Source organism: Myotis yumanensis, unplaced genomic scaffold, assembly GCF_028538775.1.
Source record: "Myotis yumanensis isolate MYYU_CA2020_CCGP unplaced genomic scaffold, mMyoYum1.0.hap1 SCAF_23, whole genome shotgun sequence".
Classification (NCBI taxonomy): Eukaryota; Metazoa; Chordata; class Mammalia; order Chiroptera; family Vespertilionidae; genus Myotis; species Myotis yumanensis.
The window spans coordinates 7,169,028-7,186,086 of record NW_027223774.1 but is presented as its reverse complement, the minus strand read 5'-3'; the positions used below and the strand labels follow the sequence as shown (position 1 = coordinate 7,186,086).

The 17,059-nt window shown below is 42.2% G+C and overlaps 1 protein-coding gene across 1 annotated transcript; it reads left to right on the top strand.

The window, feature by feature from the left end:
• The first annotated feature begins 2,979 nt into the window (after positions 1–2,979).
• On the top strand, positions 2,980–11,400 carry LOC138999676 (zinc finger protein 345-like). Its single transcript, XM_070401864.1, has 2 exons — positions 2,980–3,099; positions 6,851–11,400. The coding sequence occupies exons 1-2, from the start codon at positions 3,087–3,089 to the stop codon at positions 8,584–8,586; spliced, it is 1,749 nt and encodes a 582-aa protein (XP_070257965.1). The 5' UTR covers positions 2,980–3,086; the 3' UTR covers positions 8,587–11,400.
• The last annotated feature ends 5,659 nt before the right edge of the window (positions 11,401–17,059 follow it).

Genomic DNA, 17,059 nt, shown 5'->3' with positions numbered 1-17,059 from the left:
CCATCTGCTGTGCTGAGGGCCATAACAGCGACTAATGGGACTGTGATGAGAGAGCAGCACTGGCATTAGGGCCTAGAGACAGCACAAACATGGGGAGCCCTGGGGGAGGTTGAGTGAGGGGAAGATGTGTAAGGAGCAGGATCTTAGGTTCCCAGAATTGCAGCTCTGGGTTTTTTCGTCTCTTTATTTTCAACCTATTTGGGTCCATAAAGGTTTAGTGCCGGTTGTATTCGGCGTATATTGCATCCGGTTTCCCCTTTTTTAAATCCCTTCAGTGACTCTCTGCATTTTGAATGAGGAAATTGTTTATGGAGCAGATGTTGCCACTTCTACATCCTTTCTGGCTCTTTTGTAGTTCCTTTGTTTGTCTTCCTGTCTTATGGTCGTCCTTTGTGATTTGATGATTTTGTACAGTGATTTGGCCCCTCTCTCTTTTGTATATCTATTGCATAGTGTTTGTGTTTTTCAAGACACCAACATAAAACAAGTCATACTCTTTGCAGTCCATTTCATCTTAATAACACCTTCAATTGCATATAAAACTCCCCTTGAACTCTCCACCACACACTCCTTTATAGATTTATGACGTCTCAAGTCAAATCTTTTCATGTCGTGTAGGTATTATGGTACACAATGCCAACTTTGTTATTTTTACTAGTTTAAATTTTTAACTTTTTAATAGAGTTACATAATGTGCATTCATTCCACCCATGCAGTGTTGCAGTATTGTGAATTTCTTCTGTTCTCAACCTTTATTAGTGAGATTTATAGTTTCCTATGTATTCATGTTTCTACTTAGTATTTTTTTTTTTCATCTTGAAGAACTTTTGTCAGCATGCCTAAAAGTCAGGTTGAGTGGCAATGAACTTCCTTAGCTTTTGTGTTTCTTGGAAAATACTTATTTCTGAAGATCAGGTTCTGTAGATAAATTGTTGATGGTTTTGATTGAGTGTTTTGAATACATCGTCTTATTTTCTCCCAGTAGGCAAGGTTTCTTCAGAGGAATCTACTGATACCCTTCCTGTGTTGTTTCCCTGTGTGAGAGGAGTTCCCGTTTTCTTTGTGTTTTCACAATTCTCTTTGCCTTTTGATTTTTGACCCTTGCATGTTAACGTGTCTTTTTTTTTTCCATGCAATAAACCCTAGTATTTCAAGAAAAATGATCTTAAATATAATGATGTTACTTGCAGTAAACGTTAATATCTCAAAAAACGATCTAAAATATAATAATATTACATGCAATAAACACCAATTATTTAAGAAAGATGATCTTACATATAATATTACATGCAATGAAAGTTAAAATTTCAAGAAATAAAGGATTTTAAGTATAATAATATTACCAAAACTGTACTAACAGAGTATGATATCATAAAAGTTGTAGGAAATATTAAAAATCTGCAACTAATAGGATTACTTCTCTTATATTCTAAAATACTTTTTTTCCTCTGGCTCTAGTTTTATTCATCAGTTTATGTTGTTCATTAGACACCACAAATGAGTGAAATCATGTGCTATTTATCTTTCTCCGACTGACTTATTTCGCTTAGCATAATGCTCTCCAGGTCCATCCATGCTGTTGCAAATGGTAAAAGTTCCTTCTTTTTTACAGCAGCATAGTATTCCATCATGTAGATGTACCACTGTTTTCTAATCCAGTCATCTGCTGATGGGCACTTAGGCTGTTTCCAAATTTAGCTATTGTAAATTGTGCTGCTATGAACATAGGGGTGCATATATCCTTTCTGATTGGTGTTTCTGATTTCTTGGAATATATTCCTAGGAGTGGGATTATTGGGTCAAATGGGAGTTCCATTTTTAATTTTTTGAGGAAACTCTATACTATTTTCCACAGTGGTTGCACCAATCTGAATTCCCACCATCAGTGCAAAAGAGGTCCTTTTCTCCACATCCTCGCCAGCACTTGTCGTTTGCTGACGATAGCCATTCTGACAGGTGTGCGACGGTACCGCATTGTTCTTTTGATTTGCATCTCTCGATGATTAGTGACTTTGAGCATGTTTTCATATATCTCTTGGCCTTCTTTATGTCTTCTTTCAAAAAATATGTATTTGGGTCCTTTGCCCATTTTTTGATTGGATTGTTTATCTTCTTTTTGTTAAGTAGTGTGAGTTCCCTATAAATTTTGGAGATTAAACCCTTATCGGAGATAACATTGGCAAATATGTACTCCCATGCAGTGGGCTTTCTTGTTGTTTTGTTGATGGTTTCTTTTGCTGTGTAGAAGCTTTTTATTTTGATGTAGTCACATATGTTTATTTTCTCTTTTGTTTCCATTGCCCTAGGAGTTGTATTGGTAAAGATAATGGTTCGACATATGCCTGCAATTTTTTTTAATGTTATTTTAAAAATATATATTTTTATTGATTTCAGAGAGGAAAGGAGAGAGAGAAAGAGAGAGAGAGGGAGAGAGACATCAATGATGAGAATCATTGATTGACTGCCTCCTGTATGCCCCCTACTGGGCATCGAGCCGGTAAGTTGGGCATGTGCCCTTGACCTGAATCGAATCTGGGACTGTTCTGTCTGCAGGCGGATGTTCTACTCACTGAGCCAAACCTCTAAGGAAGCAGTTCTCAACCTGTGGGTCGAGACCCCTTTGGCAGTCGAACGACCCTTTCACAGGGGTCGCCTAAGACCATCCTGCATATCAGATATTTACATTACGATTCATAACAGTAGCAACATTACAGTGATGAAGGAGCAACGAAAATAATTTTATGGTTGGGTCACAACATGAGGAACTGTATTTAAAGGGCCAGAAGGTTGAGAACCACTGCCTGGGTCATATGTCTGCTGTTTTGCTCCCTATGGATTCTTCTAAGATTTTTATGGTTTCCCATCTTACTATAACATTTCTTGAGGAAGTACAGTTTGCATTGAATTCACACAGGGACCTGTGAGAGTGCATGTTCTTGATTGTTAACATTTGTTTTTTCAGATTATGGAAGTCGGTTTCAGCTTATTTTTAAAAAATAAATTTTCTACCCTCTTCTTTTCCCACTTTTCTCTCTCTCTGTCTCGTTCCATGACAAACACCCTTAGTGTTTCCTGGGATTCCCATAATGCTAATTACAGGTAAACTTTATGGTTTTACTTAATTTAATTTGCTGAATTCTTTAAATTTATTGTTCTTCTTTCCATCTGGATGATTTCTAGTGACCTGTCGTGGACAGCACATATTCTTTATGCCTGCTTTTGATACTCTTTATTGCATTTTTCATTCTATTCATTGTAATTGTGCAACAGCAACATTTCTCTTTCATTCGTTTTTATGATTTCTGTCTATCTGATAGTCTCCTTTTGTTCTGTGTTCATTTCTTCATTATGTTTTTGCCATTTGTGTTCTCTTGTAGCTCGCAAACATTTTTAAAGGTAAATATTTTGGCATCTTTATCAGCACTGTATGTGCTCTCCATTTATTTGGTATTGGTTAGTAGATGGTGTCCTTGTTTTTCGTCTGGTGTTGATGTCTACACATTCGATGAAGCAGTTACTCCTTTGAACTCTAGGACCAATTCTAGCTCAAGAAATACATTCATCGGCATATGGAATCAAGGGTTTTGACAGGGTGGAGTGTTGTTTCAGGTTTGAGAAAATCCCAGTAGCCTAGTCCCCTTGAAGCTCCATGAGCTGAGGTTAGAATAACAAAAAGTCTATGGGTCCACAGTGGCTTTGGCAGCAAATTATTATTATTTTTAAAATATATTTTTATTGATTTTAGAGAGGAAGGGAGAGGAATAGATAGAAACATCAATGATGAGAACGAATCATTGATTGGCTGCCTCCTGCAAGTCCCCCACTGGAGATCGAGCCCACAACCCAGGCACGTGCCCTTGGCCGGAATCGAACCTGGGACCCTTCAGTCCGCAGGCTGACGCTCTATCCACTGAGCCAAACCGACAACGGCAGCAAATTATTATTTTTTTTAATGACAAGTGACGGTTTTAGAGTCTTTGGTGGCAGATACTTTGGGGACATATTGTTTTTTTATTTTATTGCTGGGATAGGTTGTTGTCAAAGGGATTTCTTCTGGGGATGCATGCTGATAAATATTATGGGGTCCGCTGATTAAGTAGACCTTGGGGAGTTCACAGAATTCTGTGATTCGTAAATACAAAAATATCCAGGGTTTTTCACAGAGCAGGCCACTAGGGTCAGCATTAGTGCAAGTGCAGTGGTTGATAGAGGAAACTCTGACCCTTGTTTTGACTGTGAGAGCACAGGTCCTTCTCTGCCAGGAACTGGACCTTTATGGACGCCGGGTATTAGATGGAGAAGAAGATATGAGAAGTCGTGGGTATATAAGAGAGTCTTTATTGCAGTCCAAGTAGCCATTGCTACCAAGGAGCCACTCCAGTGGTTCTCAATATGTGGGTCGCGAACAATGAAAATACATCCTCCATATCAGATATTTACATTACGATTCATAACAGTAGCAAAATTACAGTTACGAAATAGCAACGAAAATAATTTTATGGTTGGGGGTCACCACAACATGAGGAACTGTATTAAAGGGTCGCGGCATTAGGAAGGTTGAGAACCACTGCTAGACAAAACAGTTCTTCCAAGTAAAGTCCGGCGAAGTAGTCTATAAAGTAGTGAGCTGCACACTGGCTAGTTAACAATACATCTTTCCTACAAAGCAGCCCCCAACATAGGACCCAGCCTAAGAGCCATACTAAGGGGCCCCTGCTAACATAGTAATCCAACCATTGAAAACACAGTAATCCAACCAAGCAGCTACCTACTGGCTGGTCAGTAACATACTATGTATCAACTTAGACAAAAGAGGCTTCTTTCCAAATAGTGACTTAGTCTTTGGGTTATAGATGCGCATGCCTGCACTGTGACTAGAATAGCTTGCTATGTCCTTGCTTTTGTGACTGTGTATAGCAAATTAGCCTTGAACACTCTGAAAAAGATTCCCAAGCTCAGATTGGCCTTGAACATCCCATGGCCTCTGGACAGGGCACCCACATTGACCTTTGCTAAATATGTTTGGTAACCCACTCTGGTCATCTCTTTGTAATTCAGCCTTTTTTTTGGGGGGGGGGGGGGGTCCTACTCAATTCTTTTTGGTCTTAATTGCACTCATTTTTTTTTTAATCCTCACTTGTTTGTTTGGTTATTTTGTTTTGATATATATTTTTTATTGATTTTTCACAGAGAGGAAAGGAGAGGGATAGAGAGTTAGAAACATTGATGAGAAAGAAACATCGATCAGCTGCCCCCTGCACACACCCACTGGGGATGTGCCTGAAACCAAGGTACATGCCCTTGACCGGAATCAAACCTGGGACCCTTAGGTCCACGGGCTGACTCTCTATCCACTGAGCCAAACCAGTCAGGGCTGTTTTTTTGTGTGTGTTTTTTTAAAAATATATTTTATTGATTTTTTACAGAGAGGAAGGGAGAGGGGATAGAGAGTTAGAAACATCGATGAGAGAGAAACATCGATCAGCTGCCTCTTGCACACCTCCTACTGGGGATGTGACCGCAACCAAGGTACATGCCCTTGGCCGGAATCGAACCTGGGACCTTTCAGTCCACAGGCCGACGCTCTATCCGCTGAGCCAAACCGGTTAGGGCGAGGCTGTTTTTTGTTTTGTTTTTTTAACCACGGTGCATTTCAGAGAGAGTGGAAAGGAGGGAGCAGGGACAGAGTGGGGAACATTGATGTGAGAGAGACACATTGACTGGTTGCCTCTCGCACCCACCAGGCGGGGCAAGGAGCTAAACTGAGCCCAAGTGTGTAACCTTGACACGGAATCAAACCCTTGACCCTTCTGGTTGCAGGCCAACGCTCCAACCATTGAGCAAAAGCAGCCAGGGTTTCACTGTATTCTTAACCCCTTGTAGTTGTTTTTGTTCATGGATAGCTGTCTACTTGTTCTGAGAGCGGAAAGGATTATCACATTTCTTACTCAGCCATCTTGCTGATGTCACTCACACAGATTTTTTTCCCTGTGATCTGTTGCGCTTTGTAGTTCTTCCACAATGCTCACCATACATCTCTTTGGTTTTTTTCTTTTGGATTTATATCATCTGAATCCCATGTTCGACTCCGTTGGGATTCATGGGGAAGAATCATTGGTACATCACAGAAGAAACATGACCTGATGAATGGCAGGGTGGACCCAGAGGCAGTCTGGCCTTAGTGAAGGCCAGTGGGAAAGGTTTTGACACCAGGGCTTTGTTAAAGTCATAACTAGGAACCCATTTTGTTCAAAAGTATTTTGTTTCCATGACCCATTTCTCACCCAATTCTCCTTCTACTGGCTTATTGTGGACACTTTGCGAACTCCTCAGAGGTAATGATGACCATTTCTACTTAGATTCCAAGCCCACAGATAACTTTAACCTCTCTAGATGTTGCACCTGTACCCCTTTCACAGGTCCCTCATTACTGCAAAGCAACATAGGTCCATGCCTGCAGAGCTTTGGAGTACACACGTATTATTATATTGACCTTGAACACCTTGTGCTTCAATACAATTGTGTTGTATGGGTTTGAGCACATTCAAATTATCCTACACAGACACAGGTCTCCAGCATGAAAGGTCCTAAAAGGACCCGTTTGTGGAAGAACAATGAGTAGAGCCTTCCTCTCTTTTTTGTTTCCCACCCTAAGCTTTTGTTCCTGTTTTGGTGAGATTTTCATCATTGACCAGGTAATATATAACAGCTATTTCATTAGAGTTCAACTCACTTGTCTTGGAAATCATTCTATGGAATCATGCCTAGTCATGACAGAGAAACACTTTTCTTAAAGATATTCTGATTTCGTAAGGACAGCGTGTACTTCACCAGTGTTTCCTTTGTTCAGGTTGCTGCTGTGGAGCAGAGAATGTGGAGGCCCCGACAGAACAGAAGGTTTCTGTAAGAGTGTCACAGGCAAGGAATCCCAAGTTAGCCTTGTCTTCCCAGAAGAGCCACCCCTGTGAGAGTTGTGGGCTGGTCTTGAGAAAGATTTTCCAATTGACTGAGCTGCAGGGAACACACCATGGACAGATACTGTTGAGGTGTGGGGCATGTACAGAACTATTTTATTTCAGTACAAAATTTCACCACCAACATGTGAGAGAGAACACTTTTATTAGGGGTGTGGAGAGGATGTCACGTTCAAATGGCTGCAATTTCAGTGTGTCCCAGAATCATTTCACCTGTGGGGAGGCTGGGCAGGGCACACTTTCCTTGTCAGGGCATCTCCACCTAAAGGCTGATCAGACCAGGGACAGTCTAAATGATATTCCTGTGGGTGGTTTGATGTTTCAAAGGAGAAAAAATTTTTACACCAGAAAAGAATGTGAGGAAGACATTGGCAGCAGTAATCTTCATCATCATCAGAGAGTTTGGACTGGAGAAAAGCCTTATAAATGCAGTGAATGTGGGAAATCTTTTATCACCATCAGTCACCTTTGTCGTCATCAGAGAGTTCACACTGGAGAAAAGCCTTACAAATGCAGTGAATGTCAGAAATCTTTTACCAATTGGAGTAGCCTCCATTATCATCAAAGTTTTCACACTGGAGAAAAGGCTTATAAATGCAGTGAATGTGGGAAATCTTTCACCAGTAGCAGTGTCCTCCATTATCATCAAAGTTTTCACACTGGAGAGAAGCCTTATAAATGCAGTGAATGTGGAAAATCTTTTATCACCATCAGTGACCTTTGTCGTCATCAGAGAGTTCACACTGGAGAAAAGCCTTATAAATGCGGTGAATGTCAGAAATCTTTTACCAATTGGAGTAGCCTCCATTATCATCAGAGTTTTCACACTGGAGAAAAGCCTTATAAATGCAGTGAATGTGGGAAATCTTTTACCAGTAACAGTGACCTTCATTGTCATCAGAGAGTTCACACCGGAGAAAAGCCTTATAAATGCAGTGAGTGTGGGAAATCTTTCACCAGTAACAGTTACCTTCATCGTCATCACAGAGTTCACACCGGAGAAAAGCCCTATAAATGCAGTGAATGTGGGAAATCTTTTCTCACGACCTCTCACCTTCATCGTCATCAGAGAGTTCACACTGGAGAAATCCCTTATAAATGCAATGAATGTGGGAAATCTTTTACCACTAGCAGTTACCTTCATTATCATCAGAGAGTTCACAATGGAGAAAAGCCTTACAAATGCAGTGTATGTGCGAAATCTTTTATCACGAGCTCTCTCCTTCATCGACATCAGAGAGGTCACACTGGAGAAAAACCTCATAAATGCAGTGAATGTGGGAAATGTTTTACCAATAGCAGTAGCCTCCATTATCATCAAAGTTTTCACACTGGAGAAAAGCCTTATAAATGCAGTGAATGTGGGAAATGTTTTACCCGGAGCAGTGAGCTCTCTTCTCATTGGAGAGTTCACACTGGAGAAAGGCCGTATGTGTGCAGTGAATGTGGGAAATCTTTTACCTGGAACACTGCCCTTCATCGTCATCGGAGAGTTCATAGTGGAGAAAAGCCTTATAAATGCAATGAATGTGGGAAATCTTTCAAAAGTAGCAATGGTCTCCACTATCATCAGAGAGTTCAAACTGGAGAAAGCCATTATGCTTGCAAATGACAGAGATATCTCAGCCAAATTTCTAAATTTGCTCTGCACATATGAGTCCAAATGTGAGTAATTACTTAGATGTGTAGGAAATGTAGTTTCTTAGGTCTTAACAATAGTATAAGAAAATTTGTGAAGTCTCATTTGTCTGAATTGTATCTCATGCATTTAATCACCTACATATGTAAAATTCCCTTATGTTTTTGCTATTGTATTTGTTTTTATGCTGGAACCATATGTATCTATGTTGCACTTTCTGACATACAGAGACATGTTGCCAGATCTATGTCACTGCATATTTCTGTTGCTGAAGGTATTTCACCTGAACCACGTATAAGACCCCTACAGATGGTATCCATCACCATCCTCATGGGCCCAGCGAAGCTATGTCTGTTGTCTAATTTGTTGATGAAAATGAGGAATACCTGAGCCCTTAGTTCTTTCTTGTCTCCCTGTCTTGTGTTGCCACATAGGACTAATTACTGTTGGCCCCAGTAAACATAATGTGGCAGAGGGCCTGCCATTTTCAGGGACACACATTCCCTAAATGCCAGTGATGAATTTATTGAGTTCCTAAGTCATCAGTGGAAGAACTGCCAGTCTTCGGACTCTTTGCAAAATAATGAAGGCTTTTTCCTAGGACTTCCTTAATTTTGGGTGTTCTAATGACTCTATGGATTAGTTTATATCGGGATCTGAACTCTCCTAGCATGATGAGGTGAAAAACTTATGGAGTCTCAAATATTCTTTGACGTTGAAGGAAAGGTATGGTATAGAAATTTCCACAGCAGTGTTTGCCAAATGTACATTGATGCCCATATTTTTCTAGGAAACTCTTTGGACTTTCTAGTCCTGATGTGAAGATGGATGCTTTGAGACACAGAGATCACTCTAAAAAGGAGGTAGCTGTGACAAGTTCAGGTATATCTCCTAGCAGCGTGAAATTTTTTCTTGTTTCTCAAGGGATGCCCATACACTTGCCCAGGTCTTGCAGAGGGTCATGTGCCCTAAAGCCTACAATTTCATGGCTAATGGTCACTGATTGGAGTACGCTAGCAGTTAGGGGAAACCATTTCACTACAGAAACATTGACCTGATGAGTTTGTAGGGGATTACAGCCCATTAGATGGAATGTTCCTCTTCTTGACTTGCATGCAAGAATGGTTCTGAGAAAAAGACTATAGGAGCGGTGTGTACACAGATCTGAGGATCTCCAGGCATGTTTATCTTCTTCGAACACAGACATTGTCATTCAGTATAATCAGTAGGTTTTGTGGCTTCCTATAGCTTCTCAGATGTTCCCATCAGAGCCATTGGTGCGCTGGCAGAAAAACAAAGACAAAGACAAAGGGTGTCTAGTCCAGCGATGTGGCTTTTGTGACCCAGACAGCATTCTTGTTGGTTTGGGTGACAGTTCTTCATTGTTTATTACATTTCCTGTCCCAGAGGGCATAAGAAGGTGGATTGCATATAGATTTGCCAAACCTGTTTTTCCAATATAGTTGAAAATACACATTCTCAAATTTTGAATCATTTTTAAAAAGGTATAATGAGTAAAGTACAGGTTAGGTATACTGTTTCATAAATCATGATGTGTTAATGTAACTAAAACCATCACTGTAATCATAATATTGACCATATTTGTCACTGTGAACTTGGTTCATGACTTTCTTAAATGTGCCTCTGGGCTTCACAGCTTAAGTAACCATTGATTGACATTCCATTTTAATAGGTCACTTTGCATTTTTCTAAGGATTTTTATGTTTTATGTTTCATAAATTCTTGGAGATGTATTAAAGATATATTAGTAAGTCATCTTTTTCCTGATAAGTATTCTTGCCTTTGAATATATCACCAATAGTTTATCCATTTTTTATGAATATTTGGTCATTTCTAATAAAGCTGGTACAAACATTACTGTATAATTTTATATATGGATATAAGTTTCATTTACCTTTACCAAAAATTCTGTGCCTGATCTGTATATAAATGTTAAAATTTACAAAGATTAACATTGTGTGATCTAAACTGAATATGCCATCGTGGATGCTGTAGCTTATGTGTTTAGGTGTGATGCCATGCACAGCAGAGTTACTACTTTGGATTACTGGGCTTGTGTGTGGATTGTGTGCTAGCTCCCCAGAATGGGGTGTGCAGGAGGCAGCCTTGTCGATGTTGTACTCTCGTATCGTGTTTCTCTCCCTTTCTCCAAATTTTTTTTTTTTTTTGCCCTTTCTCCAAATATTAATAAAAGTGCCCATCTTGCCTGGCTCATTCGTTGAGCTTTGACCTATGAACCAGGCGGTCATGGGTCGATTCCAAGTCAGGGCACATTCCCAAGTTGCCGGCTCAAACCCCAGTGTGACATGTGCAGGAGGCAGCCAATCTATGATTCTCTCTCATCACTTGTGCTTCTTTCTATCTCTCTCTAATAGTCAATAAATATATATGTTTAAAAATCCATAAACTATTTAAAAATAAACTGATTGTACCTTTTTGCATTTTTCCACTAGTGTGTGAGGTGTTCACATGCTAGAAAGTATTTTGTTCGATCAAGCATTTTTTATATAAACATATTCTGTAATTTTGTCATTCTACATCACTTTTTATTGTATGTTTTCTAGGAATTTATGGTGAGCCTTTTTCCGATGTGTATTTGTTGAGTCTGTATATTTGTTAAAATACCTTACTGTATGTTCTGCGTATAATGTGCTGTGAGTTTTGGCAATTTTCTTCAGATAAAACACAGTCAAACAATAGAGATGGATATTGGAATTTTACTTATTTTGTTCCTTTTTCATTTTATGAAGTAAACTTTTTTTTGTATTGGAATATGTTTTAATATTTTTTCTTTTTTAATAAATATATTAATTTACTTAAACAATTTTTATTGATTTCATTGAGCAAGGGAGAGGGGCTGAGAGATAGAAACATGAATGTTGAGAGCACGGCATCATGGTTCAGTGGTTCCATGTGGACCTATGAACCAGGAGGTCACGGTTCCATTCAGTCAGGGAACATGGCTGCACCCCGGGCTAGATACCCAATGTGGGGCATGCAGGAGGCAGCTAATCAATGATTTTCTCTCATCATTGATGTTTATATTTTGTCTCTTTTTAAAAAATATTATTTTACTCATTTTAGAGAGGGAGAGATAGAAGCATCAATGATTAGAGAGAATCATTGCTTGGCTACCTCCTTCATGCACCATACTGGGGACTGAACCCATAACCAGGCATGTGCCCGTGACCGGAATCAAACCTGGGACCCTTCAGTCTGCAGGCTGATGCTATACACTGAGCCAAACTGGCTAGGGATGTTTCTATCTCTTTCTCTCCTGGCAACTCCAGCCTTTCCCTGCAGAGACATTCTCAGGCCAGGTACTTCTTACTCCCCCAATGTCCACACGCACTTTGGTCTTTGAGTGCATTTTATAAGAAACTAAAGGCCCAGTGCACGAAATATTTCTACAAGTGGGGTCCCTAGGGGTGGCCTGTGGAGATTGGGCCCTAGCTTGCACCCCCAGCCTCAGCTCCACCTCCCACCTCCAGCCTTGCAGCCCTGCAGCCCGCCTGGTACTTGGCCTTGGCCTGGAGCCACGCGCTCCCTGCTCCGCCTGTTCCACCATCCCACTGGGGTCCCCCTGTCAGTGTCCATTGAGGCTGTCAGTGCCTCCATTGCCACCCAATATGTTCTGTGCTGCCTACTAGTGGTCAGCACACGTCATATCAAGCAGTTGAACTCCTGGACAGTTGAACTCCTGGTCAATGACTGCCTGAGGGGACAAGGTCAATGACTGCCTCAGCAGATAATTTGCATATTAGGCTTTTATTGTATAAGATGGGACCTATAAGAAGCCCTGACTCTGCTACAGGGAGGCGGGTTCTGTGGGCACTCAGGTGTCATTGTGGTGGCCCCACCTGGGAATGTCCAGCAGACTCCCTAGAGCTCCCTGAGTCTCAGTTGGCTGAATGTGACATGCAGATGATTGATGGCGCTTACTTTGGCCTTCCCAGATCAATAAAAGTAACAAGTTGAGTACTTATTGCCAGGGTTCCAGGGGTTAGATTTTTGAGGGTTTTCTCTTTTCTCACAACAACCTAGGCAAGTGGAAACTCATATCAAATTACTAAAAAAAATTCAGTATCTGAGAAATGAAGTCAGCTCCCCTCGTTTACACCACAGACAAGTGTCAGATTCAAGGAGCTGGATTTTAACCATTATTTTCTCCAGCATCGGACACAGTCTCTACCACTGATGTGCAGCCCTCACTGGAGCAGGTACAGTCTGAGGACCAGGGTGGCTCAGCTGCAGCTCCTGTTTCCATGGTTGCAGTTATGCGTTTCCACCCATTCCCTTTACACCTCAGAGCACTTACCCTTGGCCTCCCCGTGTTCAGGGGAACGCCATCATTTCTCAGCTGCAGTGGTTTCTCCAGGGGAACCTGCTTTCAGAGTGAGCTGCTGTTTGTCTGCCTCCCCTGTGATCCCAGCACAGACTATGACCCTCAGGAGACCTTGGTATTTAGGGCTTTGTCTCTGCACCTTTGTCCACATGTTGGGTGTCATGCTGTGATCCCATCCACTGTGATGAATTTCATGCCTCAGTTTGACCCTTCAAATGGTGTTCCTATGTGACACTGATATTCACCCTGCAGGAGATGAGAATATGGACATGTATTTGGGGACCTAATATTCGGAAGTGATGCTGGAGTCCTACATGATCCTGGTCTCATTAGACGGGTGCTCACCTCCTGTTCATGCATAGGAGCCACTGCCATGTGATTCCATCCTGTATATCCCTACGGGCTGAATGAGACAATGGCTCTCACCATGCTTTCCCTGCAGCCCGGATCATGTTCTGGGCCCCCGTCCTCCTTCCCAGCCTCCTGTGTCTACACCCTCGGTCTTTGGGTTGGAACAGAGTCCCTTTGAGTACAAGCCCTCACCGCAGTGCACAGCACACTGGGCCAAAACTGAGGTCCTTACTGTGCTTTTCCTGACAGTCCACCCTAACTGACTCTCCACACACAATATTTTTTGACTGTAGGTGAAGGTGACTTTTCAGATGATGGTGTTTGCCATTTTGGCCAGTTTCTGTTTTTCTGAGTCGTTTCCATGTATATGGGCGCTATAAATGTTAATAACTTGTTGATTGTTTTCCCCTGTTAACCTGTATTGTATCAATGTAATTACGAGGCCGACCAAAGAGCCTAGAAAACAAGAAGGAAATATTATTTTGCCTCTACAATGTCATTTCCCTCATTTTCACCCATTTAACTCCTTAGAAAAAAGGAACACTGCTAGGGTTTGGCAGGTGGTGCGGGCTGTGGAAGAATTTACACCTAAAAGAAGCCGTGCTGGGAGGAAGTCTGTTTTCCTCTCCAAGAGAAGAAAGGGCCAAGTATTGGTTGTCAATACAGGGCAAGGGAGAAAGGCTGGGTTCTGCTTTTCATCAGTGGCTCTAAGAGAGAAGGAATGCAGGGGCCTGGGGCTTTGCTGAAGTTGAGTAGATATGAGGGGCTGTCTTTAAAAAAAATTACAGTTTGCTTTCCAGGAGACAGTCTGGCAGATGTATAGGGAGGTGTCTTATCAGTATTTTTCCCAAGCCTATAAAATATGACTAGAGAAAAAGTTATGAAGAGTTCAAAAGAGGCTTGCTTGAAGAGGTGGAGGGAAGGAAACTTTCTATTAACTAGAGACCCCTTGGTGCAGATTATCCCTGAGGCGTGACAACAGCAGGAAGGAGGGGTATGTAAGAATTTAGCCTTGAAAGTAGCTAATCTTGTTCAGCAGTTTATTCAGAGGAGCTGTTTGAATCAGAGGAGCCAACAATCTTGGGGTTTAATTAGCAAGTGCTTCTCATAAATTGTGGAAGGCCACAGCAAAGAAACAGATCTGTTTCTTGTCCTTACAAATGCCTCGACCACATGTAGAACCTAAGGCTCTATTGACCTAAAGAGTGACTACTTCAGGGAGACCAAATAAAGTGACACTAGCAATAGTAGGAGCATTGTGTTCTGAAGGACGTCAGCAATGGGTCCCAGAATGAATAAACCACTCATTGAATTTTCTCCTCAACCCACAGGTTCTAACCCCGGTATGGACAAAAATGATGGCAGATACTAAACTTAGCAAGCTCAGGGAGCCTGGCATGGCATGGTGAATCTTACAAACTCAGAGGCCAAAAGGAACCATATAGGATGATTTGAAGTTAAAAAATTCTAAGTAAATGTGAGTCTCAGGGGTAGTTATGTCCTACCTGTGAGAGTGAGTGTGTGTGTGTGTGTGTGTCTGTGTGTTGCAAAGGTCAATTTTATTTAACCCCCTTATATCTACTCCTTAGAATCTAACGTATAAAAAAGGTGCAAAACTGCCATTCTCCCGCGTATTACTCAAACTGTTGTTATTTTCCATCCTGTCAAATGTCACCTACTTGGGTCAGATAAACTTATAAAAATTCTCCACAGGTTTGGACATTCCTTACAACTACACCAAAAGCAGTTCACTCATGTGAAGCAGGAGAAGGTTCCATGGAGGGGTATCAGCATTTCCAGGGACTCAACGGACAGAAGACAGATTTATAAACACAAATGTAGAGCAGACCCAGAACCCAGCAAGCTAGAGCTTTCCAGTTGCGTTCAGAGACCAGGAGAGAATGGTCGAGTCTCAGCTGACTCTGTTTTTATTGTTTGTGTGCATGTGTGTTTAATCCTCACCTGAGGATTTTTTTTTCACCCTTCCCCACTTACCCTCTGAGATTCCATAGTCAATTCCATGCTTCCATGTCCCTGAATTCACTCCACTCATCAGTTTTTTGTTAATTAGATTCCATAGATGAGTGATATGAAGTGATACTTGTCTTTCTCTGACTGACTTAGCATGATGTCTCCAGGTCCCTACATGCTGTGTGAAAGGGTAAGAGAGTCTTCATTTTTCACTGCTGCATAGTATTCCATGGTATCAATGTACCACAGTTTTCTATCCACCCATCTATTGATGGGCACTTGGGCAGTTTCCAGACCTTTGCTATAGTAAATTGTGCTGCTATGAACATAGGGGTGCATACTTTCTATATGATTGTTTCAGGTTTCTTAGGCTATATTCCTAGATGTGGAATCGCTGAATTAAGTGGCAGTTCCATACTAAATTTTTTGTGAAAACTCCATACTGATTTCCATAATGGCTACACCAGTTTGCATTCCCACCAGCAGTGAACTAGGGGTGCCTTTTTTCCACATCCTTGCCAGCACTTGTCCTTTGTTGGTTTGTTGATGGCAGCCATTCTGAAAGTGGTGAAGTGATACCTAATTGTTGCTTTAATTTGCATCTCTCTGATGATCAGTCACTTGGAGCATTTTTTCACTTGTCTCTTGGCCATCTTATCCTCACTGCAGTCCAGGCAGAGGTGATACTTCAGATGACATCAGAAGCAGATGGTCTTATGTATGAGTGTCTATTTTTTGGCATTAACTTTGTATAATGGATTCAATGGAAGCAGGTTAGAGCCAGCTCGAGACTTGAGCAACCTTCCCCAGCTACATAAGTCCTGAAGGAGACACATGCCAAATGCTCTGAATGAAGAAACAACGCCTGCCATTCAGAAAGAGCTGGTACTGAAGAAAGATATGCAAAACTATCAGCTAAAGGAAGCCAAGCAGGTGCACGAGAAACAAACTTGCTCTAGAAATCACCTCTCATGAAAGCGCTAGAGGACACCTAGTTTACTTGGTGTGTTTTGGGGCTATTTGCCCCTAAATCCACTCTTGTAACAGGTTCCTGGCCTTGGAGCCTAGAAACTACGTTACCCACAAGACGAAGCATTGAATGCCATCAGGCTGAACCAATGGGGGCTCAGAGAAGGCATTTCCGGTTGGCTGCTTCCGTAGGGCGGGACTGGTCGTGCTCTTGGCGGGATTTTGTCTTCACAGGTTTTTGTTTCAGGCGGTGAGGCATTTCTGGGTGCAGAGTCCCCTGGAGAAGGCTCGAGAGTGGTGTTCCCCGCCTCACAGCTAATGGTGAGAGGCCGCAGTGGTGCTCACAGTTCACACGTGGGATTGGAGCATCGAGAGGCCACCCGGACCCACGCCAGGGCCGAGACAGGGACCGCCATTCCTGCAGCGGCTTCTACTCCCGCCGCTTCCGCCCCGCTCAGCTCACAGAGCGCAATGGCGGCGCCCCCGCTGAGGAGACGGGCTGAGGTGAGTTCGAGTCCCCCAGGCCCTCACCGCCTCCTCACACAGACACCACAGCCTGGGGAGGGCGCCTGTCCCGTCCTGCAGCTCAGTCCCGCGTGGAGGACCGTGAGGAAGGTGGAGGGGAGAGAGGACTGTTGTGGCTTCTGAGGACACAGCAAGTGCAGGGCAGAGCGGACGGGGGTGACTTGCATCTGAAGGTCCCTGAGGATGTGGCTGTGAGTATTGACGGAAAGAGCAGAGGCTGCAGGGAGGACGGCACAGCCTCATTCGGGGCTTTCCCGGCTGTGG